This window comes from Strongylocentrotus purpuratus, unplaced genomic scaffold, assembly GCF_000002235.5.
Source record: "Strongylocentrotus purpuratus isolate Spur 01 unplaced genomic scaffold, Spur_5.0 spur5_scaffold_20, whole genome shotgun sequence".
Taxonomy (NCBI): Eukaryota; Metazoa; Echinodermata; class Echinoidea; order Camarodonta; family Strongylocentrotidae; genus Strongylocentrotus; species Strongylocentrotus purpuratus.
Window position 1 is genome coordinate 36,757,248 of NW_022145606.1, and position 27,455 is coordinate 36,784,702.

General features: G+C 36.1%; 1 protein-coding gene across 1 annotated transcript in view; it reads right to left on the minus strand.

Annotated features, from left to right (window-relative positions):
• Positions 1-6,721: 6,721 nt before the first annotated feature.
• Positions 6,722-27,455, minus strand: part of LOC105446931 — a 52,652-nt gene continuing 31,918 nt past the window's right edge. The window contains exons 11-17 of the mRNA XM_030993908.1: positions 21,779-22,011; positions 19,596-19,724; positions 15,935-16,094; positions 15,137-15,263; positions 14,148-14,452; positions 12,373-12,466; positions 6,722-11,298 (exon numbers count right to left, since the gene is read on the minus strand). Of these exons, the coding sequence (XP_030849768.1) occupies positions 10,650-11,298; positions 12,373-12,466; positions 14,148-14,452; positions 15,137-15,263; positions 15,935-16,094; positions 19,596-19,724; positions 21,779-22,011 (1,697 nt within the window). The 3' untranslated portion in view covers positions 6,722-10,649. The remainder of the gene's footprint in view (positions 11,299-12,372; positions 12,467-14,147; positions 14,453-15,136; positions 15,264-15,934; positions 16,095-19,595; positions 19,725-21,778; positions 22,012-27,455) is intronic.

Consider the following 27,455-nt stretch of genomic DNA (forward strand, 5'->3'; position numbering starts at 1 on the left):
GACACCAAAAAGTCCGAAAATAATTCATGCTTGGGTGAGCACTGCTCACTTTTGTAAAGGGTATGAAAATTACGTTGCGCAAGAATTAGCCTTCCAATTTGTGAGAGGTAAATCCTTTGGTTACCCATTTAATACCTGAAGAATAAGTAGCTGACATCTTGGACATTCCTTTTTTTTAACAAACCGTATTTGAATTTTCAATTTACATAATCCCTACCTGCCTGGGTATTAATTAAATCAATGAGATGTTCAACTAATCTTACAATAATCGAAGTGTGGGGTGAAGGTTTTTATTCAAAGTCACAGATGTAAAAAACTAAAAGTGTGTAACAGTGTGTAACATGGAAATGACACATAAATGGATTAAGAATAAATTAAGAGCTGTAAGTTGTTACTCAGTCCTCATTCATTTTGGACTGACAATCAAAGATGGAGAGGCCTCAGTTTTCACCACAGCAGCGTGCTTTTATGGTAACAGAATACCTTCAAAGTAACAGTGCCACTGCTGTCCTTCGGAGGTTCCGGCAAGTCTTTCCAGTCTACTGTAATATCAGAAAATATCGGGAAACAGGGTCCAGTCATAACCAGAATCAAGGAAGGTCTGGGCGGAGAAGAACTGGAAGATCAGCGGACAACATCGCAGCTGTACGCCAAGCTCTTCAAGATCACCAGGATGGAACAATTAGCAGTCGCCGTAATGGAATAGGGATTCCACACACAACCTTCAACAGGATTACTCGACTAGACCTGACATTTCATCCCTATCAGATGATCAAGCGGCATGAACTGCTTCATGGTGATCACCAGCGTCGCTTAAGGTTTTGTCAGTGGCTGCTTCAAAGACCTGCCCGCTTCCTGGATGACTTCCTCATTGGAGATGAGTCTGGCTTTGCCTTGAATGCCCAAGTGAATACCCACAACCTGAGGGCATATCGAGAGCAGGGACACCCTCCTGACGAGTTTCACTACGAACGTAGTAATAGCAGATTTAAGGTGACTGTTTGGGCCGGCCTCACAGGGAATGGAAACATCATCGGACCTGTCTTCTTCGACAACAAGGAGCTTCCTATGACCAGATGATAGATGAGGAAATTGTCTCTGCCCTTGACAGGATTCCAAGATACCGCCGTCGTCGAAACGGTCACTTTCAACGTGTATGGTGGGCACAAGATGGAGCTCCTTGTCATCGTTCGAGAGCAGTGACAGAGCGTCTCACCCAGCTGTTCGGTGATCGGGTTGTTGCTTTGCATCGAGATGTTGAATGGCCCCCGCGTTCCCCTGATCTTACGCCCCTGGATTTCTTCTTGTGGGGATATCTGAAGGCGAAAGTGTACACTACCCCTCCAGCCAACTTGGACGAGATCAGGAGAAGAATCACCCACGGGATGGATGACCTCAGACGAGACAGACCAATGGTCAGGAGAGCTGTATGGGACATGCTGAAGAGAGAAAGATTGTGCATCGAAAGAGGAGGTGGACATGTGGACCATTAAACTGGAAGACTTTGATTTTTAGTTTCCCTTTTCAGATATTTTCTCCCATTTTTTTTACCTTAATGAAACAGTTGTAAAATTGAAATAAAAATCAACTGAAAAGAAAGACTGACATGTTCATTTTACAATTTTGTGAATTTGTGTTAAACTGTACCGTATTTCTTGTGCAAAACTCAAGTGCTAAAATGACTGGTTGGTTGGTTGGTTGATAGATTGAGTGATTGACTGAGTTTTTGAATAATTATGATTGATTTATTGAATGATTAAATTGATCGAAATACTGAATGGTGATTGAATGCTTGATTGATTGATTGACCGATTGACTGATACATTGTTGATTAAGTGATTGATAGCTGAATGGTGATTGTCTCAATGAATTGTCAAGATGTGCACAAGCACACCCACGCAGAGAGAGAGTGAGAGAGAGAGAGAGAGAGAGAGAGAAAGAGAGAGGGGGAGGGGCATACATGTCCTCTTGACTCTTATTGCATCTACCCAACAAAGTCCTACCCTACATTTCACCTCCCCTGCACCATGTACCATCACCCCAGGCGCGTACGCAGGATTTTTTCAAGGGGGGGGTTTTAACATTTATAAATCGGTCCGAAAATTTCGCAACGACTCAGCCAGCCGCTGAATAAGCGGGGGGGGGGGGGGGGGGGGGGGGGGGGGGGGGGGGGGGGGGGGGGGGGGGGGGGGGTAAGAGGACACTTTTTTTTTTTTTTTTTGGTCTCGAAATTTGGAAATTTGACATTTTGCTCCGTTGGGGGGGGGTAAGGTCACCTTTTTTAGGTCGGCCATGGGAATAATTTTTTTTTTTTTTTTTTTTTTTTAATAATTAAAAAAAAAAAAAAAAAAAAAAAAAAAAAAAAATCCAAAAGCGGGGGGGGGGGGGGGGGGGTTTTAGGTTTTTTTTAGGGGGGTTTACACACAAAAAATTTCCAAAGGGGGGGGGTTTAACCCCCAAACCCCCCCCCTGCGTACGCGCCTGCATCACCCTGTCCTGACTCCCATGAACACACCACTGAGTCTACCATGGAAAGTTACATTGCTATACCGTAATAACAAATGCAATTCCTGTTCACTCATGCATAAAATGTTAATCCCATAAACCACAAATTTCACTCAGCAAACCCAAACTCATCACAATTAATCATAACTCGGTCATATCATCCTCAATTCCGTAAGCTCCAAAGGATTTACCTCTCACAAATTGGATGGCCAATTCCTGCGCAACCTAATTTTCATACCTTTTACAAAAGTGAGCAGTGCTCACTCAAGCATGAATTAATTTCGGGTTTTTTGGTGTCATATGAAAGTCGAGTTTATGAGCTTTCCATACATATAAAACTTTTCCCCCAGAATCATATATTTTTTTTATTCAGCAGCCATTTCAAAAGTGTATAGTTTTTTTTGGGACGCACTGTAGAGGACAATTTGGTGTCCTCTTAAAGGTAATACAAAGTTTTGGTAAGGGGTCATGAATTTGGTTCAAATGAACAAATTGGAAGCGTATACGATCCTACAATATGCAGTGATCGTTATCGCGGTTGAAATCGAGTCTAAAGTTATGAATGATATTAAGCTATAAAACAATGTTTATTGACTAAAATCGATCGATTATAGCTACTCCCGTTTGGAAATTATATATCACAACTACATATTCTGAGATTTTCATGGTCGTATTTACCATTGTACGTCCGTATAGGCGCTATTTGAAATTTATCCAAATTTACCGGGAGCACCGGTAAATTGTTATATTCAATTTTCCTCGAAAGCAGAAGTGTTTTAGGGGCTTAATCTTCTAGTGCTTATAATACAGCCACAGGGGCACCCAAATATATGAACATTGTAAAAATTCACTATCCAGCCAATTTTCAAAATTTCCCAAAACTTTGTATTACCTTTATTAACGTTTTTACGTTTTATTTCTCATAGAAGGCCCACTTGTATTATATATCTTTCTCTATATATGTATTATTACTAAAGGCGTCATTGGAGGGACATTTGGAGTGAAAAATGAGTCATTAAGTAGACATTAGGGTCGGTTGGGTTACGATTTTTAGGATGTCCACGTGGGGTAATATACGTTATATTGTTTTATATTAATATATTATATTATATGTATTATATATATATTCCTGAATGTTTTGTAATATAATTGTATGTATGATGTAAACTCGCATTCTTATTCTTTGGACCTTTTGACGAGATTGAATAAAACCTAATTTGAATTAAATTGAACTGAATCTATTTCGCCTTCTAGATATTTCTCCTTCCCCCTTCAGTTTCGTATTCCATTCACCTTGTGAAGGTCCAAAGTTTTGAAATTCATTAAGTAATGAAATAAAAAATGCTCCATCGATTAATACCTTTAAGAAAAGAAAAATTGAAATTGTGTTTAATACAATCATTATACACGGTGTATAATGATTGAGGTGACCTCATTCATTGAATTATATGTCGTTGTTGCTTTTGTTTAATACAAGATCATTCTCCACTTGCTGACTCAAAATGTAATTTCATATATTATATTGTGCCTTCTCATGCTTATTCTCAATCCGACATGCAGCTCATCATTTTGTATTATTTTCTGTACCCCCGATCTCTCACTTCTTTTTGTTATTGTCTACTCTTTGTATTATGACCGTGTTCTTCTATCTTTGTCGTGTAAAGCATTGTCTTGTTCCTTTCTCGTCTCTGTTGGCATCCCCTTTTTCTTTCCCCTATTTTGTAGTTCCTTTTGTAGTTACGAATTAATTAATTTAATTGCTCATTATTCCCAAGTATCATTTGAGGTGTTCACACTTGAACAAGCATTACATTTTTAGTGCACCCCTCTGTCTCCAACATGTATTTTTTTACTTTTGTTTTAATGCTTATAATTGATTTGTTATCTTTTGTTGGAAACGTGAATAAATTGATTTGAATTGAATTGTTATCTTCTCCGTCTCATAGTTACATATTACGATTTCTGTGATTTCGCTGCCATATGCCTAATTACATTCCGGCCCCTAAGTTATACAATGATACACCCCCCCCCCCTCTCTCCCTCTCTCTATCTCTCTCAATCCAAAATACTACCTTTCATGCACTTCAAATATTTAGTTATTCTAACAAGCTTATACCAATTGATAGAGGTATTACAGGTACACATCATCCTTATTAAGTATGTAATCACTTTTAAAATGAAATCGTATTAATAAAATAAACATTAACATCATGATAGTAAAAACTATAAGGAGAAAAAAAAACGCAAATCAGAGAGCAAACTTGGTATAAATTAGTCCGATGACGATGTCAAGTCATTTCAATTAATTGTTTATTTATTTGCTCATATCTGATCTCAACAGTGATTTATGATATCAAATGAAGCATTGATATTGAATATTCATCATACAATCTGCAGAACTATACATGGGTATAACATATTCACATGGAATGCAAAGGAGATTTAGAAGGAGAATGCATCGATCAATGAAGTACAATGTACATGATAAATAAATGATACAATAACACTGTTCTCTGGACAAAATTGCGTTATAGTTGGATATGATAAAATAGAAATAATACGAATAAATTCGCAGACTTATACTTACAAATACAATCTCAGTATGATATTATATGAGATATATACTTCTGATAAAGTAAGTGTTAGGCGCTATATAAGGAAATATAATTATATATTCATTGGATATTCACCATTATAATGTGCAGACTTATGCACGCAAATCCAGTCTCAGTATGATATCATTTGAAATATATACACTGTACGCAGTGGGGGCTAGGGTAGGGGGCGGTTTCCATAAATTAAAAAAAAATTAAAAAAAATCAATAAATTTTCAATAATTTATTGCATTATACCCCGGTTCCCAACATAAAAAAAAATCCTCCGTGTGCCCATGCCTTGAGCCATAATGCATGGCCGTCCAGAGGATCTGTTTATGTTAGGGACAGGGGTAAAATGCAATAAATTATTGAAAATTTATTGCATTTTCTTTTTCTTTGTTTTAATTATGGAAACTGCCCCCTACCCTATCCAGTGCTGCATACAATTATGTTTCAGTGACAAAGTAATGGCCTCCTAACTGTGAAACCCCAGGATCAAACCGTGTCGATGTGCTATATTAGTGCCCTTTTGTGGGGGCATTAATCCTCATTACTGTCATTTATGACTTAAGGGCGTATGTCCCCTAGTTGATAAGCATAGTAGCATACACATGCTTTAGCAGTCATGCAAAACACACATTGTCAAATTATTATTCAATAAAATCTGAGAATGTATACTTTTATCTAGATCTATTATTCTTAAATTATTTTAAAAATAATTCCATAAAGTGGGGTAAAACAAAAATATTCCAACTTTATGAGCAACAGTGTAGACATTGACATTTACCATTACAATGTGCAGACTTATGCACGAACATCCCAGTATGGTATCATATGAGATACATATGCATTAGATATTCACCATCATAATGTGCAGACTTATGCACGAAAATCCAATCTCAGTATGATATCATTTGAATAATATGTACATTGAACTTTCACCACTATGATGTGCAGACTTGTGTACGAAAATCCAATGTTAGTATAATATTATATGACATATATATGCATTGAACATTCACCATTACAATGTGCAGACTTATGCACGCAAATCCAATTTCAGTATGATATCATTTGAAATATATACACTGTACGCAGCGGGGCTAGGGTAGGGGGTGGTTTTCGCAAATTAAAAAAAAAAAGAAAATTCAATAAATTTTCAATAACTTATTGCATTTTACCCCGGTTCCCAACATAAAACAAATCCTTCGTGTGCCCATGCCTTGAGCCATAATGCATGGCCGTCCAGAGGATTTTTTTATGTTGGGGACAGGGGTAAAATGCAATAAAATATTGAAAATTTATTGCATTTTCTGTGTTTTTTAAAATTATGGAAACTGCCCCCTACCCTAGCCCCCGCTGCATACAATTATGTTTCAGGGACAAAGTAATGGGCTCCTAACTGTGAAGCCCCGGGATCAAACCGTGTCGATTTGCTATATTAGTGTCCTTTTGTGGGGGCATTAATCCTCATTACTGTCATTTATGACTTAAGGGCGTATGTCCCCTAGTTGATAAGCATAGTAGCGTACACATGCTTCAGCAGTCATGCAAAACACACATTGTCAAATTATTATTCAATAAAATCTGAGAATGTATCTAGATCTATTATTCTTAAATTATTTTAAAAATAATTCCATAAATTGGGGTAAAACAAAAATATTCCAACTTTATGAGCGACAGTGTAGACATTGACATTCACCATTACAATGTGCAGACTTATGCACGAACATCCAATCTCAGTATGGTATCATATATGATACATATGCATTGGATATTCACCATCATAATGTGCAGACTTATGCACGAAAATCCAATCTCAGTATGATATCAATTAAAATATATGTACATTGAACATTCACCATTATGATGTGCAAACTTATACACGAACATCCAATCGCAGTATGATATCATATGACATATATATGCATTAGATATTCACCATTACAATGTACAGACTTATGCACGAAAATCCAATCTCAGTATGATATCATATGACATATATATATATGTATTGAACATTCACCATCACAATGTGCAGACTTATGCACGGAATTCCAATCTTAGTATGATATCATTTGAAATATATGTACATTGAACATTAACCATAACAATGTGCAGACTTAAACACGAACATCCAATCTCAGTATGATATCATATGAAATATAATGCATTGAACATTCACCATAACAATGTGCAGACTTATACACGAACATCCAATCTCAGTATGATATCATATGAAATATATATGCATTAGATATTCACCATTACAATGTACAAACTTATACACGAACATCCAATCTCAGTATGATATCATATGACATATATATATGCATTAGATATTCACCATTACAATGTACAGACTTATGCACGAAAATCCAATCTCAGTACGATATCATTTGATGTATATATGTACATTGAACATTCACCATTACAATGTGCAGACTTATACACGAAAATCCAATCTCAGTATGATATCATATGACATATATATATGTATTGAACATTCACCATTACAATGTGCAGACTTATGCACGAACATCTAATCTCAGTATGATATCATATGACATATATATATGTATTGAACATTCACCATTACAATGTGCAGACTTGTGCACGAAATTCCAATCTCAGTATGATATCATTTGACATATATGTACATTGAACATTCACCGTAACAATGTGCAGACTTGTGTACGAAAATCCAATGTTAGTATAATATTATATGACATATATATGCATTGAACATTCACCATAACAATGTGCAGACTAACGCACGAACATCCAATCTCAGTATGATATCATATGAAATATAATGCATTGAACATTCACCATAACAATGTGCAGACTTATACACGAACATCCAATCTCAGTATGATATCATATGAAATATAATGCATTGAACATTCACCATAACAATGTGCAGACTTATACACGAACATCCAATCTTAGTATGATATCATATGAAATATATATGCATTGGATATTCACCATTACAATGTACAAACTTATACACGAACATCCAATCTCAGTATGATATCATATGACATATATATGCATTAGATATTCACCATTACAATGTGCAGACTTATGCACGAAATTCCAATCTCAGTATGATATCATATGAAATATAATGCATTGAACATTCACCATAACAATGTGCAGACTTATGCACGAACATCTAATCTCAGTATGATATCATATGAAATATAATGCATTGAACATTCACCATAACAATGTGCAGACTTATACACGAACATCCAATCTCAGTATGATATCATATGAAATATAATGCATTGAACATTCACCATAACAACGTGCAGATTTATGCACGTAAATCGAATCTCAGTATCATATCATTTGAAATATAATGCATTGAACATTCAACATTACAATGTGCAGACTTATGCACGAAATTCCAACCTCAATATGGTATCATACGAAATTTATACAGAATGGACATTTATCATCATAATGTGAAGAATTATGCATACAAATCCAATATCAGAATGATTTTATATGAAACTCATATGCATTAGACATTTATCCTTATAACACGTTATATGCACACCTAATCTTAGATTTTAAATACTTTGTGGTAAGTAGTTAATCCTATTGTTGTTCAAATTTCACCTGGCTCTTGCACTGATATTAAAGCTTTCCTACAAATGACTTCCTGTAAAAGTTAGATACCTCTGTGTTACTGTTATTTTACATTTTCTTCTAATGTAGATAAATGACGATTCTACATCCTGTATATATAGATTATCGAACATCAACACTACATACGTAGAGGTCGAGAAACAGGTCTTTCCCAATAAAGGTGCCTATTAAAACTATACAAGAAGTAACTACGAAAACAACATGAATCTATTAATCACGTAATGTCAAATCATGAATATTATGATTAGGAATATCCGTATTAAAATATAATTTTCAATTATCAAAAGGGTGTAAGGTGAAACCTGTGTATTAAGACCACTCAAGGGAGACAAAAAAGTAGGCTTTATAGTCAAGTTATTTACATGTATATCTTCTTTCCATGAGAAACACTCTACAAGGAAAAGATAAATAACTAGAGTATTTATAGACGGGGAACTTATTGTTTGTGTATACAGTTGAAGCATGGTCATACACGTACTGTGTATTGATAGCTGTGTACAATCATGTAAATACTCACACACTTATAATATTTTTGGATGTCTTTTAGAATGGAGGTATAATAACGAATACATTTAGAGGCTCAATAACAACTCACATTGGTGTCCTTAAAAGCATCATATTTTGACCATCATCAAATTAGAACTGGTATCTGGAAATTGATAAGTATTTGCAATGTCAGAACATCAAAATGACAATCAGAGATGGTAAACAATATATATAATATACAAAAATACACAAATGGAAGCGGACTGATTAAAAAATATAGCAATAAGCATGTATCTTAAAAAAAAAATATCGAGATGAAAATACAAAATTCAAACATATTATAATACATCATAATTATGCCGACTGAAAGGAATATAGACAATATGATTATGCAATAGTAAGACAACGCCATAATATTCAACTTATGAAAATGATCCGGTGCTTCCGATATACATGTATAGCAGTTAACGTTAATACTAGAATGAATGCAATCAAATATAATATACACGAAACATGATCAATTAATGAAAATGAATGAAAATAATAACAAAAACAAATACAAAGATGGCACCGACATGACCCGTTAGAACAGGAGCGAAAACAGGCTCAACTGGTAAAACATCACATTAACAACATAATTGAAAATGAATATCACAATCTACAGAGAAATGTAAACAAAACTTTGCCTTCACTTGTTCTAACTAGTAGAGAACGGATTAGAAATAACATCAGTCAACCATTATATTTGTCCACAATATAATGTTTATTAAGATTAGCTCTTGTCAAGTTGCCAACAAATGTTCATTAATATGCCGCAAATTTCATTCGGCTTCTATAATTGGGTAGCAAACTAATAAATTCATATGGCACTTGTTTGAAATGTGCTTTCACATTTATACACGCATGTTGACAGACTCGTTTATTGCACTATATCTTGTCTAGGTATTTCACACATCACAAAGATTTCATACCATTCTCATTCTGTAACATAATGATATGTGTTAAACTATATACAACAAGCACTTACAGATACAGTTGGGTTCTTGTCATACGTTTGAATTGTCAAAGAAAATGACCGCAAGCGAATGGACAAGTTATGTCGCTCATTACTGTAAATTGTGAAGTTTTGGATCCTCATGATATTTATTTTAAAAACAAATAAACATTTGGTCAAGATATTTTCAGAAATGTATTGTCATATTTTGACTAGGGGCAATTTACTGTGTCATTTTTCAGGGTTTATTTTTCTTGTGGTATTCTTCCACATCAACAAAAAGAAGAATGAAGAAAACTCAGAACTTTTTGTTGGCCTTTCCCAGAACTCAACCTATGATTTAACATATCAAAATGGCACATGTCAAAGTATGAATTGGAAAGCTATCAAGGAGATGGCATCTGTCAGTTTGTCATATTCTTTCTTTTCCTCCGATGTCCCCCTCGACTGCCATCTTTGAAACCACGTCTCTTTCTTCTTTTGTTCCCTCTCGTTCTTTCATCCTCGTCATCAGAGTTAGTGTTTTGGTTTGTCTTCTCCTTTCTCTTCCTCCGATATCCACCTCGACTGTCATCTCTAGAACCATGTCTCTTTGTTTGTTTGTTCCCTCTCGTTCTTTCATCCTCGTCATTAGAGTCAGTGTTTTGATGTGTCTTCTTTCTCTTCCTCCGATGTCCACCTCGACTGTCATCTTTGGAACGTCTCTTTATTTGTTTGTCCCCTCTCGTTCTTTCATCCTCGTCATTAGAGTCAGTGTTTCGGTGTGTCTTCTTTCTCTTCCTCCGATGTCCACCTCGACTGTCATCTTTGGAACCACGTCTCTTTATTTGTTCGTCCCCTCTCGTTCTTTTATCCTCGTCATTAGAGTCAGTGTTTTGATGTGTCTTCTTTCTCTTCCTCCAATGTCCACCTCGACTGTCATCTTTGGAACGTCTCTGTGTTTGTTTGTCCCCTCTCTGCCTTTCATCCTCGTCATTAGAGTCAGTGTTTCGGTTGGTGTTATCGTCTCTCTTCGTCGAGGGTTCATCTGGACTACCATCGTTGGAATCATTGCTATATATACGTATGGAATAAAATAATAAATTTATTCGTGAGGGGTGAAAATAGAATTAGGCAAGGTTTGTTCGTCATTAAGTAAACATTTAATCCTAAGACTATAATTAATGTCATGATAAGGTGATGATCTTCCGAACTCAACAGTTCGTCATTCGAAATGCTTAAAATCCGATAAAACCATTTTTCTCTTTCATGGGGTTTAATATTCCGGGATTTTTTTTTCTCCCGTGCATGAGATTGTTTTTAAAAGCTCGAAATCTGTAAAAAAAAAGTTATGATTATTATTATGAGTATGATTATGATTGAAATTTCTTGCAGTTCGAAATGACAAAATATTAAAGAATGTATTTTGTGAGATATAAACACCTACATGTAATGATTTATATATATATGCATATGTATATCACAAAATGTTATGTAGTAAAAGAAGATGTAGACTTCACAACACATAGGAAACCCAGTTTTGACGATGTGAAATGGCATAAACGTTCCCTGTGTTCTTTATAATGTTAAACAATTAAGTCTTCGGGTATATTCCAACGAACTCGGGAATTATTTTACACTATATCACAACATCAGCACAAAATTTTGTGTATCCCCGATTACGTTTTGTATTTGATACTATGAAAATATCGACATTTGTTTATTTGTTTAAGTTGTTGTTTTCTGTCAAGTCAATATAATTTTAATGAATTTGAATACCTATTTATGTACCCATGAACCATGCATGTAGAGACCACATATTTTCATTGTTAAATGGACAATTAAAATGAAAATTATAATCATTAAGATCGAGCCCCATATAATATCAAGAGTATTGTGCTCCGCTTCTTTTGATACCTTATTTTTTCCGTGGTTGGCTGCAAAGAGTTCATTACCGGTAACCCATCAATTACGCCAGCTTAGAAGGGATGAAAGGGATTAAACAACAAAACAATGTCTATCAGACAGAATTGTTTATCCAATCATGTTTACTTTAAATTTCAGGGACTTTTCCGATTGAGGATGACCATGCAGTGCACAATGCCTGATATGATATGTGCTGATCGAATCGTCACTGCAAATACATACCGAGAATACGTGATGTAAGTCTGACGACTCGTATAAGCTGCGTATACGTCTATAACTTTTGATTGACGGCTCTGGTTTACTGAAGAAGATTGTCCTAATGTTGAAGACAATAATAAAAAAGAAGATTAGTGCATAAATGCTGATGATGATGACGGCGACAACAACTACTATAACATTGACAACGGCAATAATAACAATAATACGTGTATTAGTAATGATGATGATAATAATAGGTTCTAGGACAATTACCCCCTGGGCAATCACCCCCGCGAAAAAATTACCCCCCGGAAAACTACCCCCAAAGGGCAATTACCCCCCAGAGAATCACCCCCGAGGACAACTACCCCCCAAGGACAATTACCCCCTGGAGAATTACCCCCCGGGGAAAATTCCCCCCCCCCCCCCCCCCGAGGACAATTACCCCCTATGACAATTACCCCCCCCCCCCCCCCCCCCCCGATGAAAACTACCCCCGAGGACAACTGCCCCCCGAGGACAACTACTCTTTCAAATACTTTAGCACGTTGTCTTCCTCATTACTACACATTTCCCTTTTATTATAATTTATGCAACGCCAGTGCGGTTGCTAATTTCCACGAAGGATGTAAGTTTTAGGTAATTGTCCAGCCCCTTTCAAAATGCATAGAAATACATTTCTCTGGAGCAGACTTATAACAATAGGGTATGAACTGGAGATACCATGTCATGTATCAAGTTTGATGTAAGAATGCTTTGGCGTCAATATAGTGCCACTTAAAGGAAAATAATTGAATAGATTCGAGTAGGTAATATATATTAAGGTTTTAACTGTACATACAAGGAGTGGTACACCTATATCAATTCACTGATCATGTATGCTGCGCAGCAACAATGGGGGAAAAAGACTTTTATGGGACTCACATACAAACCAGACAATTTGAAAAGAATGATAATTGTGACTACATTCAAAACACTACTTCTGCAGTTAAATCAAAATCGTTTTAAAAGGCGAAAGTGAAGATATGGCAATGAATTCTGCCTTTTTGTTATTCTTTGTATTAAAAAGTAAAAAGAGAGGTAATTACAATAATAATGTGCAGACTAACGCACAAAACTCCCTTACGAAGACAATATCATATAAAATATACATGTATATCATTTGAACATTAACCATTATGATGTGCAGACTTTAATGCACGAAAATCCAACCCGAGTATGATATTACAAGAAAGGTATATATGCATTTGACGTTCACCATTATGATGCGCAAACAAATGCACAAAGATCCACTCTCAGTATAATATCATACACAATATATCCATGAATGCATAAGAAATTCACCATTATAAAGTGCAGAGTTATGTGCAAAAGTCCAGTCTCAGTGTGATATTATCTAAAACATATATGCAATAGACATTCACCATTATGATGTACAGACTTATGCATTAGAAACATAAACGAGAGAGGACGTTTGCACATTTCCTTTAAAAAAAAAATCATCAAGCTAAAGATGGGCTGTGAGTATAAGGTTGTGCGTTTGTAAATGAAGTAAGTTTTTCATTGTATGCTTTGCAACGAATATCATCAAAGGCACGGTTTTATGATTTGTAATAATTTTCATGAAATATTTAAATTCGCATGTAGAGACCTGTAGGACAAAGAGTATGACTTGTCTTCATGTATTCTATGTACGAATACATGGAGATAAATTAGTATGCATGAAACAAAATTAAACCAAAAATATATCCCAAAATTGAACTGTATCAACATTTTCAATTTTTCTGGTTCACACTAACTTGCTATATCGTCGTTCAGATGTTCGTTTACCAGACGATGGCGTTTAAGGACAATCAGAACTTTCTTCAACTTGTCACGTTCTTCGGAACTTGTAGTCCTGTTCCTCCATTCCCGAAGCATACTAAGTGTTCCCATGTATGTTGCCATATGGTATCTTTTGTTTGTATTTATGTAACACATTGTTTCCGCAGGTTCAAAACCCAATTCTTTGCCCAGAATATCGATGTCAATATCCTTATGAATCTGCTTAGCTACTGTCCTGAGAAGGTCGTCAAAATCTTGCTCCCTGGATTCCTCGGTTGGTCTATGTTTTTATGGAGAAAATATGAAATGTTACTTTTCATGTAATCATCTCACTTGACCGATTTTACAATGTATAGCACATCAATAACGGGGACTGTAAGATACATGAACAATTTTTTTCTTGATGTTTGTGTATGTTACATGATATACAATGTGCTTTATATATACCTACTCTGATAAGATATTTCCGAAGCACAAGCAAAGATTCTATTTTATTCACCTTCTTTTTTTCTCTCTCATCTCTTTAAAAGATGCAATTGAACCAAAATTCTAGTCAGATTATATGTTATATTTCCTTTTTGTGTAGTGAGGGTGAAAGGAGTCAAAGTTATAAATATTGATGAGTGTCAGGAGGACGTAATTTCTTCAAATTCTTTCAAATTCTAATCTTCTATTCTACTTCTTTTTCACATTCCATTAAGATGGGGGAATATCCGCAAAATATACAAGTCTGAATATTAGTCGGAAAAGATTTATAATTATGATGGCATTGCAAAATCATTTAATGAAAACATTGTAACAGAATGCAAATGATCATGACAGTTCTTGCTTACAACTTTAGTTTTTGCAGGCTTATACTAGATAATTATCCAAGAAAGATGTATGTAAGATATGAATTATCCCATCAACGATAATTCAATCAATTGTGATTTATTGGCATTAGCGACTAGAAAACAATTCTTACCTGGCTTTAAAGGTAGAATCTGCACGGGCTGCTGCTGATGAACATTGAGGAAGAACGTCGACTAATGTTGATTCCGAAAGTCTCGGGGATGCTGAATTTGTTTCTCCTGGTGATGCCTCGCTTATTCCTTTTTTTAAAGAGGGGATATTGTGTTCACTTTCTAAAACTATTCATTATGTTCATGTTATTGGTGGTATAATCATGTTGCGTTAAAACTTGAATTACGATTCAATCAGACAAATCATAATTTTTCTTTGGTTAAATTTGTTGCCTCACTTTATAGTATTTTATATACCCGTCTTGCAGTCGTGATTTGGATATTCCCTTAAAGAGACGAAAAAATGGTCAATAGTTCACGAGTGATATCGGTTGCCCCGGGTAACAGGCCGCATAAATCAATTGTGCTCAGATCCCCATTGGTCTACGTGTTAAAATTTTCTTCTTCCACTAATATTTGCAGTTAAAAGTAAATGTTACGGTCAGGTTGTCCAGATAAAAACAGCCAAATTAGTACCGCAGTCCCGATTTCTGTTTCCAACTCATCTGTTTGTGGCAATGAACACTTCATGCAGGCCTATTCTATTTTTGGAAGTAACCATGACAACACTTGTGTTAAAATGTCAACATCACTAGTGATTTCTTTTACTCAAAACAGTTCACTTCAATGCATTGGCTATCAAATAAACAATAATGATTTAGCTTGGTTAACAAAGTTACGGTTGCGTCTTATAGTCAAAGTGAAACACAAGCTTTCCTAATTAGAATTAAAAGAGAAACAAAAAATATTTTAAAACTCACCACGAGAAGCATAGAAAGATGTTCTGAACTTTATATTCTTCAGGAGCATAGACTGTATCACTTTCAGCTTCACCAGCAGGTCATCTGCTTTCCCGTGAAAATCCAATTCGAAGAAGACAGTATTCTTTATACAAATATCAATGTCACGTGCATTGACATTCTGTCATTGGATATAATTAAGGGCTTATATTAAAACAATTTGCAGGCAAATATGGTTGAAAATAACATATGAATACATTGATCGGGGATTACACACAAGTTACATAACATGAACAAATAAAGATGATACTATATGAGCTACATTTTCCATATTATATACAAGGCACTGGTACTATGGAGAGTAGGATCGAAGATAATTTACAGCAGTAGTAACAGCCATGTGCTTGTCTTTGAATAAGGTGCGCAGCCATCACACCAACCGTGACAACTATTTATCTCCCTTGCAGGTAGTGAACACAATCAAATAGCTCTCTGTTAAATTACGAATATACATCCTGTTTTAGAGTTGTCATAGCCACATAATCGCTCGTTGTACAGATTACTGGCCTTAAATGACATCGCCATCGTAAGATAGTGGTTATAGATTCGAGCAAATGACGTATAGGCAACCCAAATGTACTGATCAGCCTGCAGCCTCGGTGAAATTTGACATCACCTTGGAAATTTGGGCAATATATTTTGTAATTCTTATATGCCGGCGCTTGCAATATTTGTTATAATAATGGAAAATAATTTTCACGGACCTAAATTGTTGTGATACAGAAAGTGCAGAAATTGGCTTAAACAGGTACAACCAAACATATCAAGCCTAGAAAATAAAACATTTTAAATCAAATATTTGGATACGTGTTTCATTAGAATAATCTTTCATGGTAGAACTATATGAAATCATATGACAACAGTGAATCGGAAAGGTATTGAAACTGCCCATGTCGGTCTCAGGAATTAGAAACCTTGCAGTCTTGACATTTTGAATTGTAAATATAATTGATCATACTACAACCGCATATTTACTTTTTGTCTTATTTGATTCATCAAATTAACTGCTGATCATAATGCATCAAATCTACAAATCTCTCTCAATCGCTTCTGTCTATCTCTGCAGCTTTGAACCTTTGATATGAAAGAATCACAGCATTTCAGTTATTCAATTCAGCAGCTTTTTAATTCTGCCAGATGTTTACATGCACTTTAGATAGCAGAAACTCCATCTTAGTACCGCGACAAAGCTGAAACTTGTGCACTTTTTTCTCCAACCCATCCTTGTCAATATCCGATATGGAAAGACTTTTATAAATTGTGTTATGTGGTAATTATCCATGACATATTCGTAGTATGCTTGTACCACTAAGAAAGAGAAATCTCGTTTTCAAAAAAGTTTGGACCCTACTGGTACGTAAGCGGTACTAAGCGGCCGTATATTCAGAACATATGTTGTGTTTGCCGGTAGAATCATCGACAATTTTTGCTTGCAGTGTAAATGCAGCTCCTGTGAACAATCTGCAGAGACAAGACTTGTCCAATTGTATCAGGTCGGTTCTAGGACACCTACCCCATGGATATCCATCCCGGATAACCCCCCCCCCCCCCCAGTCAACCAGCCCCTAGGAGAACTACCCACAACTACCCCCCCCCCCTAATAAACCATACCCTAGGACAACTACCCCCCCCCCCATAAACTATACCCTAGGACAACTACCCCATAGGACAACTAACCCCCGGCCAACTACCCCCAACGCCAACCATCCTCTAGGACAACTACCCCCTAGGATAGTTGTCCCAGGGGTAGTTGTAGGGGAGTGTTTCACAAAGATCCTAAGTTGGACTTAACACTTATGGAAAGCCGTTAGTATCTATCAAATATTTTGTAAAAGTTATTTTAAATTGCAAAAAATGTTAATGCAAATCATTCATATTTTCTATTATCAAGGAGATTTTATGTTCTTGATGAGGAATTATAAAAAGTCTAAAATACTTGAATTTTCGCTTTTTAATATATTTAATTTTAAGGCTACAAATAGTTCTCCGTAATTAAAATCTTTTCGAAACACCCCTATGAGGGTAGTTGTCCGGGGGGTTGTGGTCCCAGGGGGTAGTTGTCCGGAGGGAGTTGTCCGGGGAGTTGTCCCGAGGGATGGTAGTCGTCCTAGAGGGTGGTTTCCCTAGAGGGTGGTTGCCCTAGGGGGCGGTTGACTGGGGGTGGTTATCCGGGGTGGATGTCCATGGGGTAGGTGTCCGGATACGGTATTGGGTCACCACTAATTCTGCTGAAAGCATGAACTGGAGATTCGGAGCGTTACAAATGGGCCAAAATTACAAGTGACCGATTGATTTAGTTGGCCAAGTTTATAACTGCAAATTCCTTTAAAAGCTAACCAACAAAATATTTTTTAACATTGATTCTTTATATGGTAGTGTTCAGCATCTTTCATTTGATAATATCTAATATCTAATATCAACTGTTGTAAATTCGGCATCTCTAGACAAAAGTGCACAGTACTGCCAAAATCCTACGCTATGCAATTGTTTGCCTTTGGAAGGATGTTACCAGATGCTTTAAGTATTCAAATAAGTAGTAGTTCTTGAAATGATGGTTGCCCCCATATTACACAAACGGTCTTTCATATCAAACCAGGTAATAAAGAATTTGTAGTCAAAATAAGATATCATGACTAAATAATATATATTTATCTTAGATAGCTTACAGATACCGAGATGTGATTGGTCCAGAGCTCGTCACGTGATCGACTGCAAGGATCCAAATTGTTATATTTTCCTGGCCGGTTATATTTTACCAGCTGGTGAAATGAATATATTTTTAATCAATGCTCGCGCCCTCTTGAGGACTGTATGTCACCAATGACATACATTACACCATTACCGAGGGTTTTTTTCCCCTTTTTTTTCTTCCCCAAAAATGCATTATTGGTAATTTTTTGTTTGTTTTTCCCTTAAAATTATTTTGAAGGTTTTTTTTTTTTTTTTGCTCTTGTTTTTCTAAATTTTTGATTGTCCCCGAAAGAAAAAATTAAAAAAATTTCGGGCCAAAAAAATATGGACCCCCCCCCCCCAAAAAAAAAATCAAATCAAATCAAGGCTATCTAATATAACAGTTATTGACTGGCAGGGGGTATATAAATTATTTGGACCTGAAGGGAGAAATATTTTCCCTCAGCGCTACGCGCTTTGGGAATATTTAACCACTTGGGAAATATAACTGCCTTCAGCAGTCCAAATAATGTTATATTACACCCCCTGCCAGTCAATAACTGTATAATATATATTGGCAACTGGTAGGCAACTGGTAGCATTCTTTAAAGTACATGATTACTCTACAACCTATAGGATAGAGCACTGTATGGAAGGATAGAGCAAATCTAAGTATATTTATATACATACTTAGATTTGGTATATTCCTCCGTACAGTGTTCAATGCTTATGGGCAGAGTAAAATATAAATTGGATAAGGCAGACTAATGGAACATGGTTGCAACTCCGAGTTTCACGCCTTGCGAGCAATCATCAGATTGCCTGATGATCTCTCGCAAGGCGTGAAACTCGGAGTTGCAACCATGTCCCATTAGTCTGCCTTATCCAATTTATATTTATATACATATATGTTTCTTTTACTATACTTAAGATAATGATAATGGACGCCAACCTCTGTAAGTATGTCATAATCCTTCAGTTGGCAAGTGACTTCCATATCTCCATTTTCGACATTCATCTCATCATCATCATCTTTAGCGGGTCTATACTCTGCGTTCTTTCTGATGTCATGAACTTCTCTCTGTGACAAGGTAATGTAACAATACTTTAAATACACATGTACAAATATTGCATATTAAAAAGAAAAGTGTAGAGTTCGGAGGAGGGGATAATAGCAATACAATATAGAGGAAGATACAAAGAACTTCCAGAATTATTTATCATTGACAAGGCCCATAGTCGATGCAATGTGAAGTTTAACATTCCATAAGTTTGCGGTTTCACCATGTGTAGTCGTGAAAATGGCTGTTTGGTTTCAAAAGGGGTAGAATAAAACAAAGAGTGAGCATGTTCGTTCGGTAGTCCTTTGAAGGCCTACTTGATATGGTCAGAAGATAGGAGGTATTCTTTAGTTAACAGAGTGCAGGAAAGGGTGAGTGAACTAAGTCAGGACTCTCTCTCTGCATTAATCTCCTAGTTAGGTTTACCAGTCTTCTTTTGACTACCCACATACTCGGGGAGGGGGGGGGGGGGGGGGGGGGGTAGGAAGGAGGGGGTAGTTTACCAGAGGGGGGTAATTTTCCAGGGGGTGATTGCCCAGGGCGTAATTGTCCTTACTCCTACAACCGAATATTACACATATCACCATGCCAAACATACCGGTAACCTTTGAAGATCATTTTAATCGTTGAATAAATTTATTTATTCAACATGAATTTGTATTGTCATGAACAACCCAAATCTAATTTAGATCTTTCACGTTAAAAGGAAAGTTGAGTTTTTTGGTGAGATAATGAAAAACTGATACCCCATTCACAGTGGTTTTGAAATTTGTAGCGGCGTTGTAGCGGAGCTGCGACACCGCCATAACACCGCTACAACTGCATTCACAGTAGAAAAGTTATCCCGCTGCAGCAGCGGGATAAATATCATGTACCCATTCACGCTGCAGCGGGTGATTTTTATTACCTCCGTAACAAACACGTGTATGCATGGCTCATGACCCGCGAGTGACCCCGATATGACCGGAAATACTTCAGCGCGGGCAAAAGGTAAACATGTCAAGTTGCTTTTTGTATCCTCGATCATATTACTTTTTAAAAAACTAGCATTTTTATTGCTTCCAGTCAGAATATTTTAATTTTTTGAAGTGTGAAATATTTTTATTTGGATAATTATAATATCTACATAATAATAAAATCAATTTGAATCCACTGGTTACTTTATTTCTATTTCACTTTATGTTCCCCATTGCTGGAGAAAAGAGGTCAGTGATAGGTAAGTAAACAAATCACACGTGTTTGTCGCGGTGTTATAGCGGAGAGCCTTCACACTGAGTAAACACCGCGACAGCAGCGGGACTGTCCCGCTGCTGTAGCTAGGCGAACCTAGCGATAGTTTGTCGCGGCGTTATCGCGAGGCGATGTTATCCCGCGATAGTTTATAACGGGTCCGAGCCTTCACACTGAAGACAACACCGCGACAGCAGCGGGACAGTCCCGCTGCTGTCGCGGTGTTTGAGGCCACTGTGAATGGGGTATGAGTGTCAAATTTGAACGAACATACACAAAATCATCTTTGTTTAATCGAAATCGGTTCAGAAACGGCTGAAATATCCATACATATAACCCTTTAATATATGTGTGGGGCCCGACAAATATTAATTAATTTTGAACCAGCCGTTGATAAACCATTACAAAAATCATTTAACAAAAATCATTTTCACACAGATGTTTTTAAATAGTTGTTGATAATCTTTATATTTAATCATTAGTATTGTAACACAATTTCTTAATTAAAAATGATTCAAACCAATGTCATTTAAGAGAATGCCCTGATGTGGTTAAACGGCTTCTTTTAATTGTAAACAGGTTTATTACTAATACATTTGTTATTTGTTGTATACCTTTTGAGCATAGTGCAGTGATAACTAATAGTTTGTAATGTAATGATCCAGGTTTTGGTTACTAAAATTCCATTTGACAAAAACTCAACTATCCCTTAAAGCCCAGCGAACGTATCAAAGTATCATTATTAGTTTAGTTAGCATTGCATCATGAGTATTTAGGATGGGTTTACATAAGAAAATGTATTTTTTTAAAAGATGAATTCATATGAAAAATACTTATGTCATACCCAAGAGATTCCATGGGGTTTGTCAGCCATACGAAACTCCAATAGCATTTTCCTGCTCTCTGGCATAATCTTTGGAAGAAAAGGCATGAAGGACATTCGTTTGTATTTCCAGGAGTGCAAATCTTTAGTGAAGGCCGCACATACTTTTGTAAAGTGCTCCAGTGATATCTCCACATGGCTATATGTAACCTGACAGGTTCTTGAAGTTTGTTCAATGCGGACAGCTTCCCCTCCTTAAAAAAAAAGAAAAAAACATTTGTTAAGCTTTCACTCGCTGTGCTGCAAGCTTTCTTAGAACTGTATTCAGATTCACATTACTGCTATTGGTCCATTTGGAAATTAAGTTGTTGGCATTTCATAAAGCACATGAACAATAGAAAATAGAAAATCAATAATACACAGTATAATCAAATGGAAAAAACTGATATAAATCGTTTTTACATAGGGGAATAATATAAGAGAATAAATGGACTTAACCCTATTTAGTCCGGGGGGGGGGGGGGGGGGCTTTAGAAGCCCCCCCTCGACATTTTTCGTGATAATTTTTTAACGCAAAAAAAATCTTGCACTGAAGTTTTGTGACTTTTTTCTTTCGAGTCTTGCGCATCTTTTGAAAAAAAAGATTCGAAAATCGGACCTACCATTACAAAGTCACGTGTCCTTTTGTCTTTGCATGTCAGCCCGAAAATCGCTCATTTTTGTGATTTGTGTACAAAACATATGGAAATCTCATTTTTCAAATAAAGAGATAAAACATTGGTTATTTGGTCTTGTTTATAGTTTAGGTGTTTGTTGTTGGGTCAAAATAGTTTAATTATAGTTGGAAATGAAATAAAACAACTCTCTCTCTCTAAGTGCCATATCGTTTGACTTTGGCGATCATGCTGTTCCACAACCCTCGGCTCCTAGCCTTCTGTATTAGTACCACTCCCAGTTCTTTCACTCCTCTCTCTTCCAACAATTTCTGCAGACTGTCCATCCAAAGTATCCTCCTTCTTCCCCTACTCCTTCTTCCCACAATTTTCCCTGTCAAAGCAAGGTTCTCTAAGCCTTCTTTACGTGTAATGTGACCCATGAACTTCAACTGCCTAATCAACATCTCACGTATCATTTTCCTTTGCACTCCAGCTCGTGTAAGAACTTCCTCATTACTAACTTTGTCAGTCCAGGGGATTTTCATCATTCTTCTTAGAAACCACATTTCGCAACTTTCCAAACGCTTTTTAGTATCAGAGGCTAAAGTCCATGTTTCACTACCATACATAAGTACTGGGTAGATGTAACAATTCAATACCCTTATTCTGGTCCTCATACACAATGTTCGATTTGTCAGAATTTTGCCTAACTTTGAAAATGCAGATTTAGCGAGAGCTATCCTTCTCTTGATCTCTGTCTCGCATCTGGCATCTTCGGTAATCATGCTGCCGAGGTAGTTAAATGAGGAGACTTGTTTAATAGTCTGTTCTTTCAGTTTCAAGTTACATTTTGGACTGCTCTTCTTGGATACCACCAGGCATTTTGTCTTGGTATAGTTGATCCCTAGTCCCATTCTCTCACTTTCTTTTACAACTACATTCAGGAGTCTTTGGAGATCTTTCTCTGATTCAGAAAATAAAACAGTGTCATCAGCATATCTAATATTTGTGATTGAATGACCACCCACTTGTATCCCATTTTCATCTTCCAATTCTCTTAGAATAAAACAACATAAACAATAAAATACATGAGTTAAAAAAAAATAGAAATACATAAGAAATTATCAAAACAATAGATAACATAAGGAATAACCCCGGTTTTTCAATTTTTTGTGTTGTATTATTATTCCAAATGGTCTAACAAATATATGTAGTGAGAAAGAATGCTTAAATATGAATAATGTCTGATTTATGGGCAAAAATGTGAATTTTATGACCTTATTTGCATAAATTACCATAAATATGCAAATGAGTGAATTTTTCAAAAAATTGAAATTACCATAGTATTCTATACACTTTACTTGACATGTGTGCAAATTTTCGCGGCGATCGGGCGTTTCACGGCCGAGATCATAGGGGGGTGGTCTTAGAAGCCCCCCCCCCCCCCCCCCCCCCTGGGCTATGCAGTTTCAAAATAGCCCGGGCTAAATAGGGTTAAAACAACTTCATCGAAAGTGTATGATTGCTTAGAATTCAGAAATATTATTGTTATTATCTGTTATTATTATTTTCATTATTAATATCATAATCATTATTAGGTGGTCTGTCGTTCGACAGACCACCTATTGTTTTCGTCAGAATTTTCTTTATTTATTTATTTATTTATTTATTTCCTACACTTTTTTGTGCCTAGGATAACTCAAGTTCGGTTTCGTCAATTTCATTCAATTTTGGCACAGTCATAGGTCATTGTCATTAGACGTAACAGGAACATTTTCAAGGTCATCAGGTCATCGTGACGTCATCCAGGTGCCATTTTGTGAAATCACGTTATCCATCATATCTTCATGATGCATAAGCAAAGGTCATTCATATTCATATCACATATACTTCAGGTCAAGGGTCAACAGGTCATGTCATCAAAGGTCACATAAAGGTCATGACGCGCACGTCAAAATTTAAAAATGCTCAAAATCCCTTAACTATTAAACGAGAGTACGAATCAGGTCATTTTAAGCATTTCAAAATTTTCCGTCCGGAAGTGTCCCCGCGCGCATTGCGCGCGCTCACAACGCGCGGAAAAGGTAAAATTCAAAATGTTTACATGATTTAGATTCTTCTTACCGTAAATGACAATTTACATTAATTTCAGTCACTCTTGACCTTTCATGAAGCCGTGAGCGCGCGTCAAAGTTTAAAATCAGCGCGTGCTGCTATGGGCAATATAATGCAAATTTGATCAAAAACATGCCATTTTAAAAATCGAAATAGCTCTTAAGATAGTCAATTGACCCCCAACTTTTATATCATGATTAGAAAAAGCATGAGTTGGAGATATGATTTCATGTGTAATTTGACCCTCAATTAACTCATGACGTCATCATAATGGCCTTCAAACTCAAAATTTCAATTTGCATATTATGACGTCAGCAAATTTTTGGAAAATTGTAAATCTCTCTGTAAATATTGATCAATTTTCTTTCAAATTTTGATATGTTCTACCTGAGAATGTTCTCTACAAATGCAGCCACCACGATATTTCATTTTGACAATGGTATCATGGCGTATTTTTGCGATTAAAGGAGGCATGTCAATTTTTCACATTTTGCGTGTATTCTCTATGGGACATGACTTTTTCTCAAAACTGGATTCTACATTCTCGTCTTTCGCGAGCCATATCTCCGTCGTTTTATCTTTGTTTACGCTGAGCTTTGAGTATGTTGTAGCTGAGACAATAAGCTATCACAAGCGTGTCCTTTATTTTTCGATCAGATGCCGGGATTATGCTCATATTTCACTTACAAAGTGGGATTTGAAAATTCCATTTTCCGTTTACGTGTAATCTCTATGGGAAATGTTTTGGTATATCGGTAACGCACTTGACTTCCGACCTCGAGGTCCCTGGTTCGAGTCCGGGCGTCTCCAACAATTTTTTTTCTTCACTTTTTTTTCTTTTTGACCTTTCACTCTACCATCTCCTTTGATTATTAAAACATGTAGAATCGCAAAGAATGTAATAAACAACCATATTTACTTTATTATTACCCTATTATCACTTGATCCATTACTTTTTTGTGTGTGATCCTTATGGGAGATGACTTTTTCTCAAATCTGGATTCTACATTCTTGTCTTTTGCGAGCAATATCGCCATTATTTCTGCTTGGTCTTTGTTGATTTTGGAGTATGTTGTAGCTGAGACTATATGTTATCTAAATGCCCCCTCATTTTTTAAATCAGATGTCAGGATCATGCTCAGGATCATGATCATGATCATCAATATCATCGTGATCATCATGGTCTGATGATGATCATGATCAACATCATCATGTTCACCATTACTATCATGATCATCATCATGCTCATCATCATGATCATTGTTTACATGTCTATATAACTTCTCCCTTTCTCTATATAATAAATATTCAAATTTATTGAATATCTATTGGGTATTGAACACAGACCACCTAATTCGTCCCCATGACGATTTAAATTTCTAGTTATTATTATTATTATCATCATTATCATTGTTACTATTATCATTTATTATTGGCATCGTCATCATCTACATTATTTATTATTATCATTTGTTACGGTAATGTAGCTGAATCCCCCTTTTCCCCATAAATTAAGCTGTATATAACTAAAACTTGAAATAACATATGATACAATAGAGTATTATTTATTTTCGTTGCTCGTGATACTGGTACATTTGGTTAAAAGGAAATGGTACAATGCAATTGATGAATAGCGAAGTGGCAAGATACAGGCCTATTCAATTTTTCACTGGAGTTGCTCATTGTATTTACGAAAGCGGGACAAAGGGATTAAGGAATTGTGAGGTTCGAGCCTTCACTGATCTGTACTGGTTCCCAGATCGCATTAGGGTAAAGCAAGGATGAAGGGGATGATTACCATTCTCCGAAATATGGGATACCTGTTTCAGTATTGTATTAAAGCATCCCTGTTTCAAATCTGACACTTCGCCAATCATCTTGCTAAGCTAACATGATTGGATATTCTCTGCAATTTCTTAAGATTCTGTCTGCACCCACCGTACCAAACCGCACAACTAAACATCGTTACACTTTTTATTACTGACTTGTAGTATAGCCTCAGTACAGGATGGTTCTGTCAACATGGAACAGATTCAGTATTCGTAGAAAGTACATTTGTTTTTGAGCCTTTGCATACAGAGAGTGGCATTGATCTTTCCATGATAGTTCGTTGTCGATTATTGTACCAAGGTACCTAAAACTCTTGACATTCTGTATGTCCTCTCCTTTAAAGTGACTCAGTAACATTGTTGAAGGCCGATTAAAAAAATTGCTGAATTGTTGTGTAAACATTTACTTATTATACTCCTTCTACAGGCAAAACATCATGAGAAAATTCTTAAACCACAAAGATATTAAAGGTTTTCTTTGAAGGCGTCACTGTGCAACACCCTCTGACACTGATTAACAGTAAATTATCCACACCATTTTTGAATTTTTTCCAACCGTTTTACCATGAAAAAAAGACTTAAAACAATTTATTGCTTTGTGAAGATTTACATTCAACTAAAATGTAATTAAATTGTAAAAATATAGTCGGGAGAATTAAGGAATCAATCAGGTTAGTTCTTCCGAATTTATATCATAAATAATGGTCCGTTTTCACCCAAACTTTCTGGTTATTTTTCAATGTACATCTAGCATCAAAGTCGCTACCTTAGCACCATTTTAGAAGTAGTTTTCAAGACAAAACCTGTTAATATGGCTGTAACACAATGGTTTTAAACTTCATTTTAAAACTTATCCTATCCATTTGTAAGGAATAGAAGGTAATAGGACAGTAAAGGATATGTATATTTCAAAGTTTGGCAATGAAGTTTAGATGTATGTCCACCAGTGTCCACTTCTTTAATAATCAATCTAATATCACACAATTTGTCATAATTTGGGGTTCACTGATCCTCAAAATGGTCTTAAATCACGATACTTTTCCTGAAACTGCACTCTGGGCCCTGGCCCAGCGAAAAGAATCTGATTAAATGTAAAAG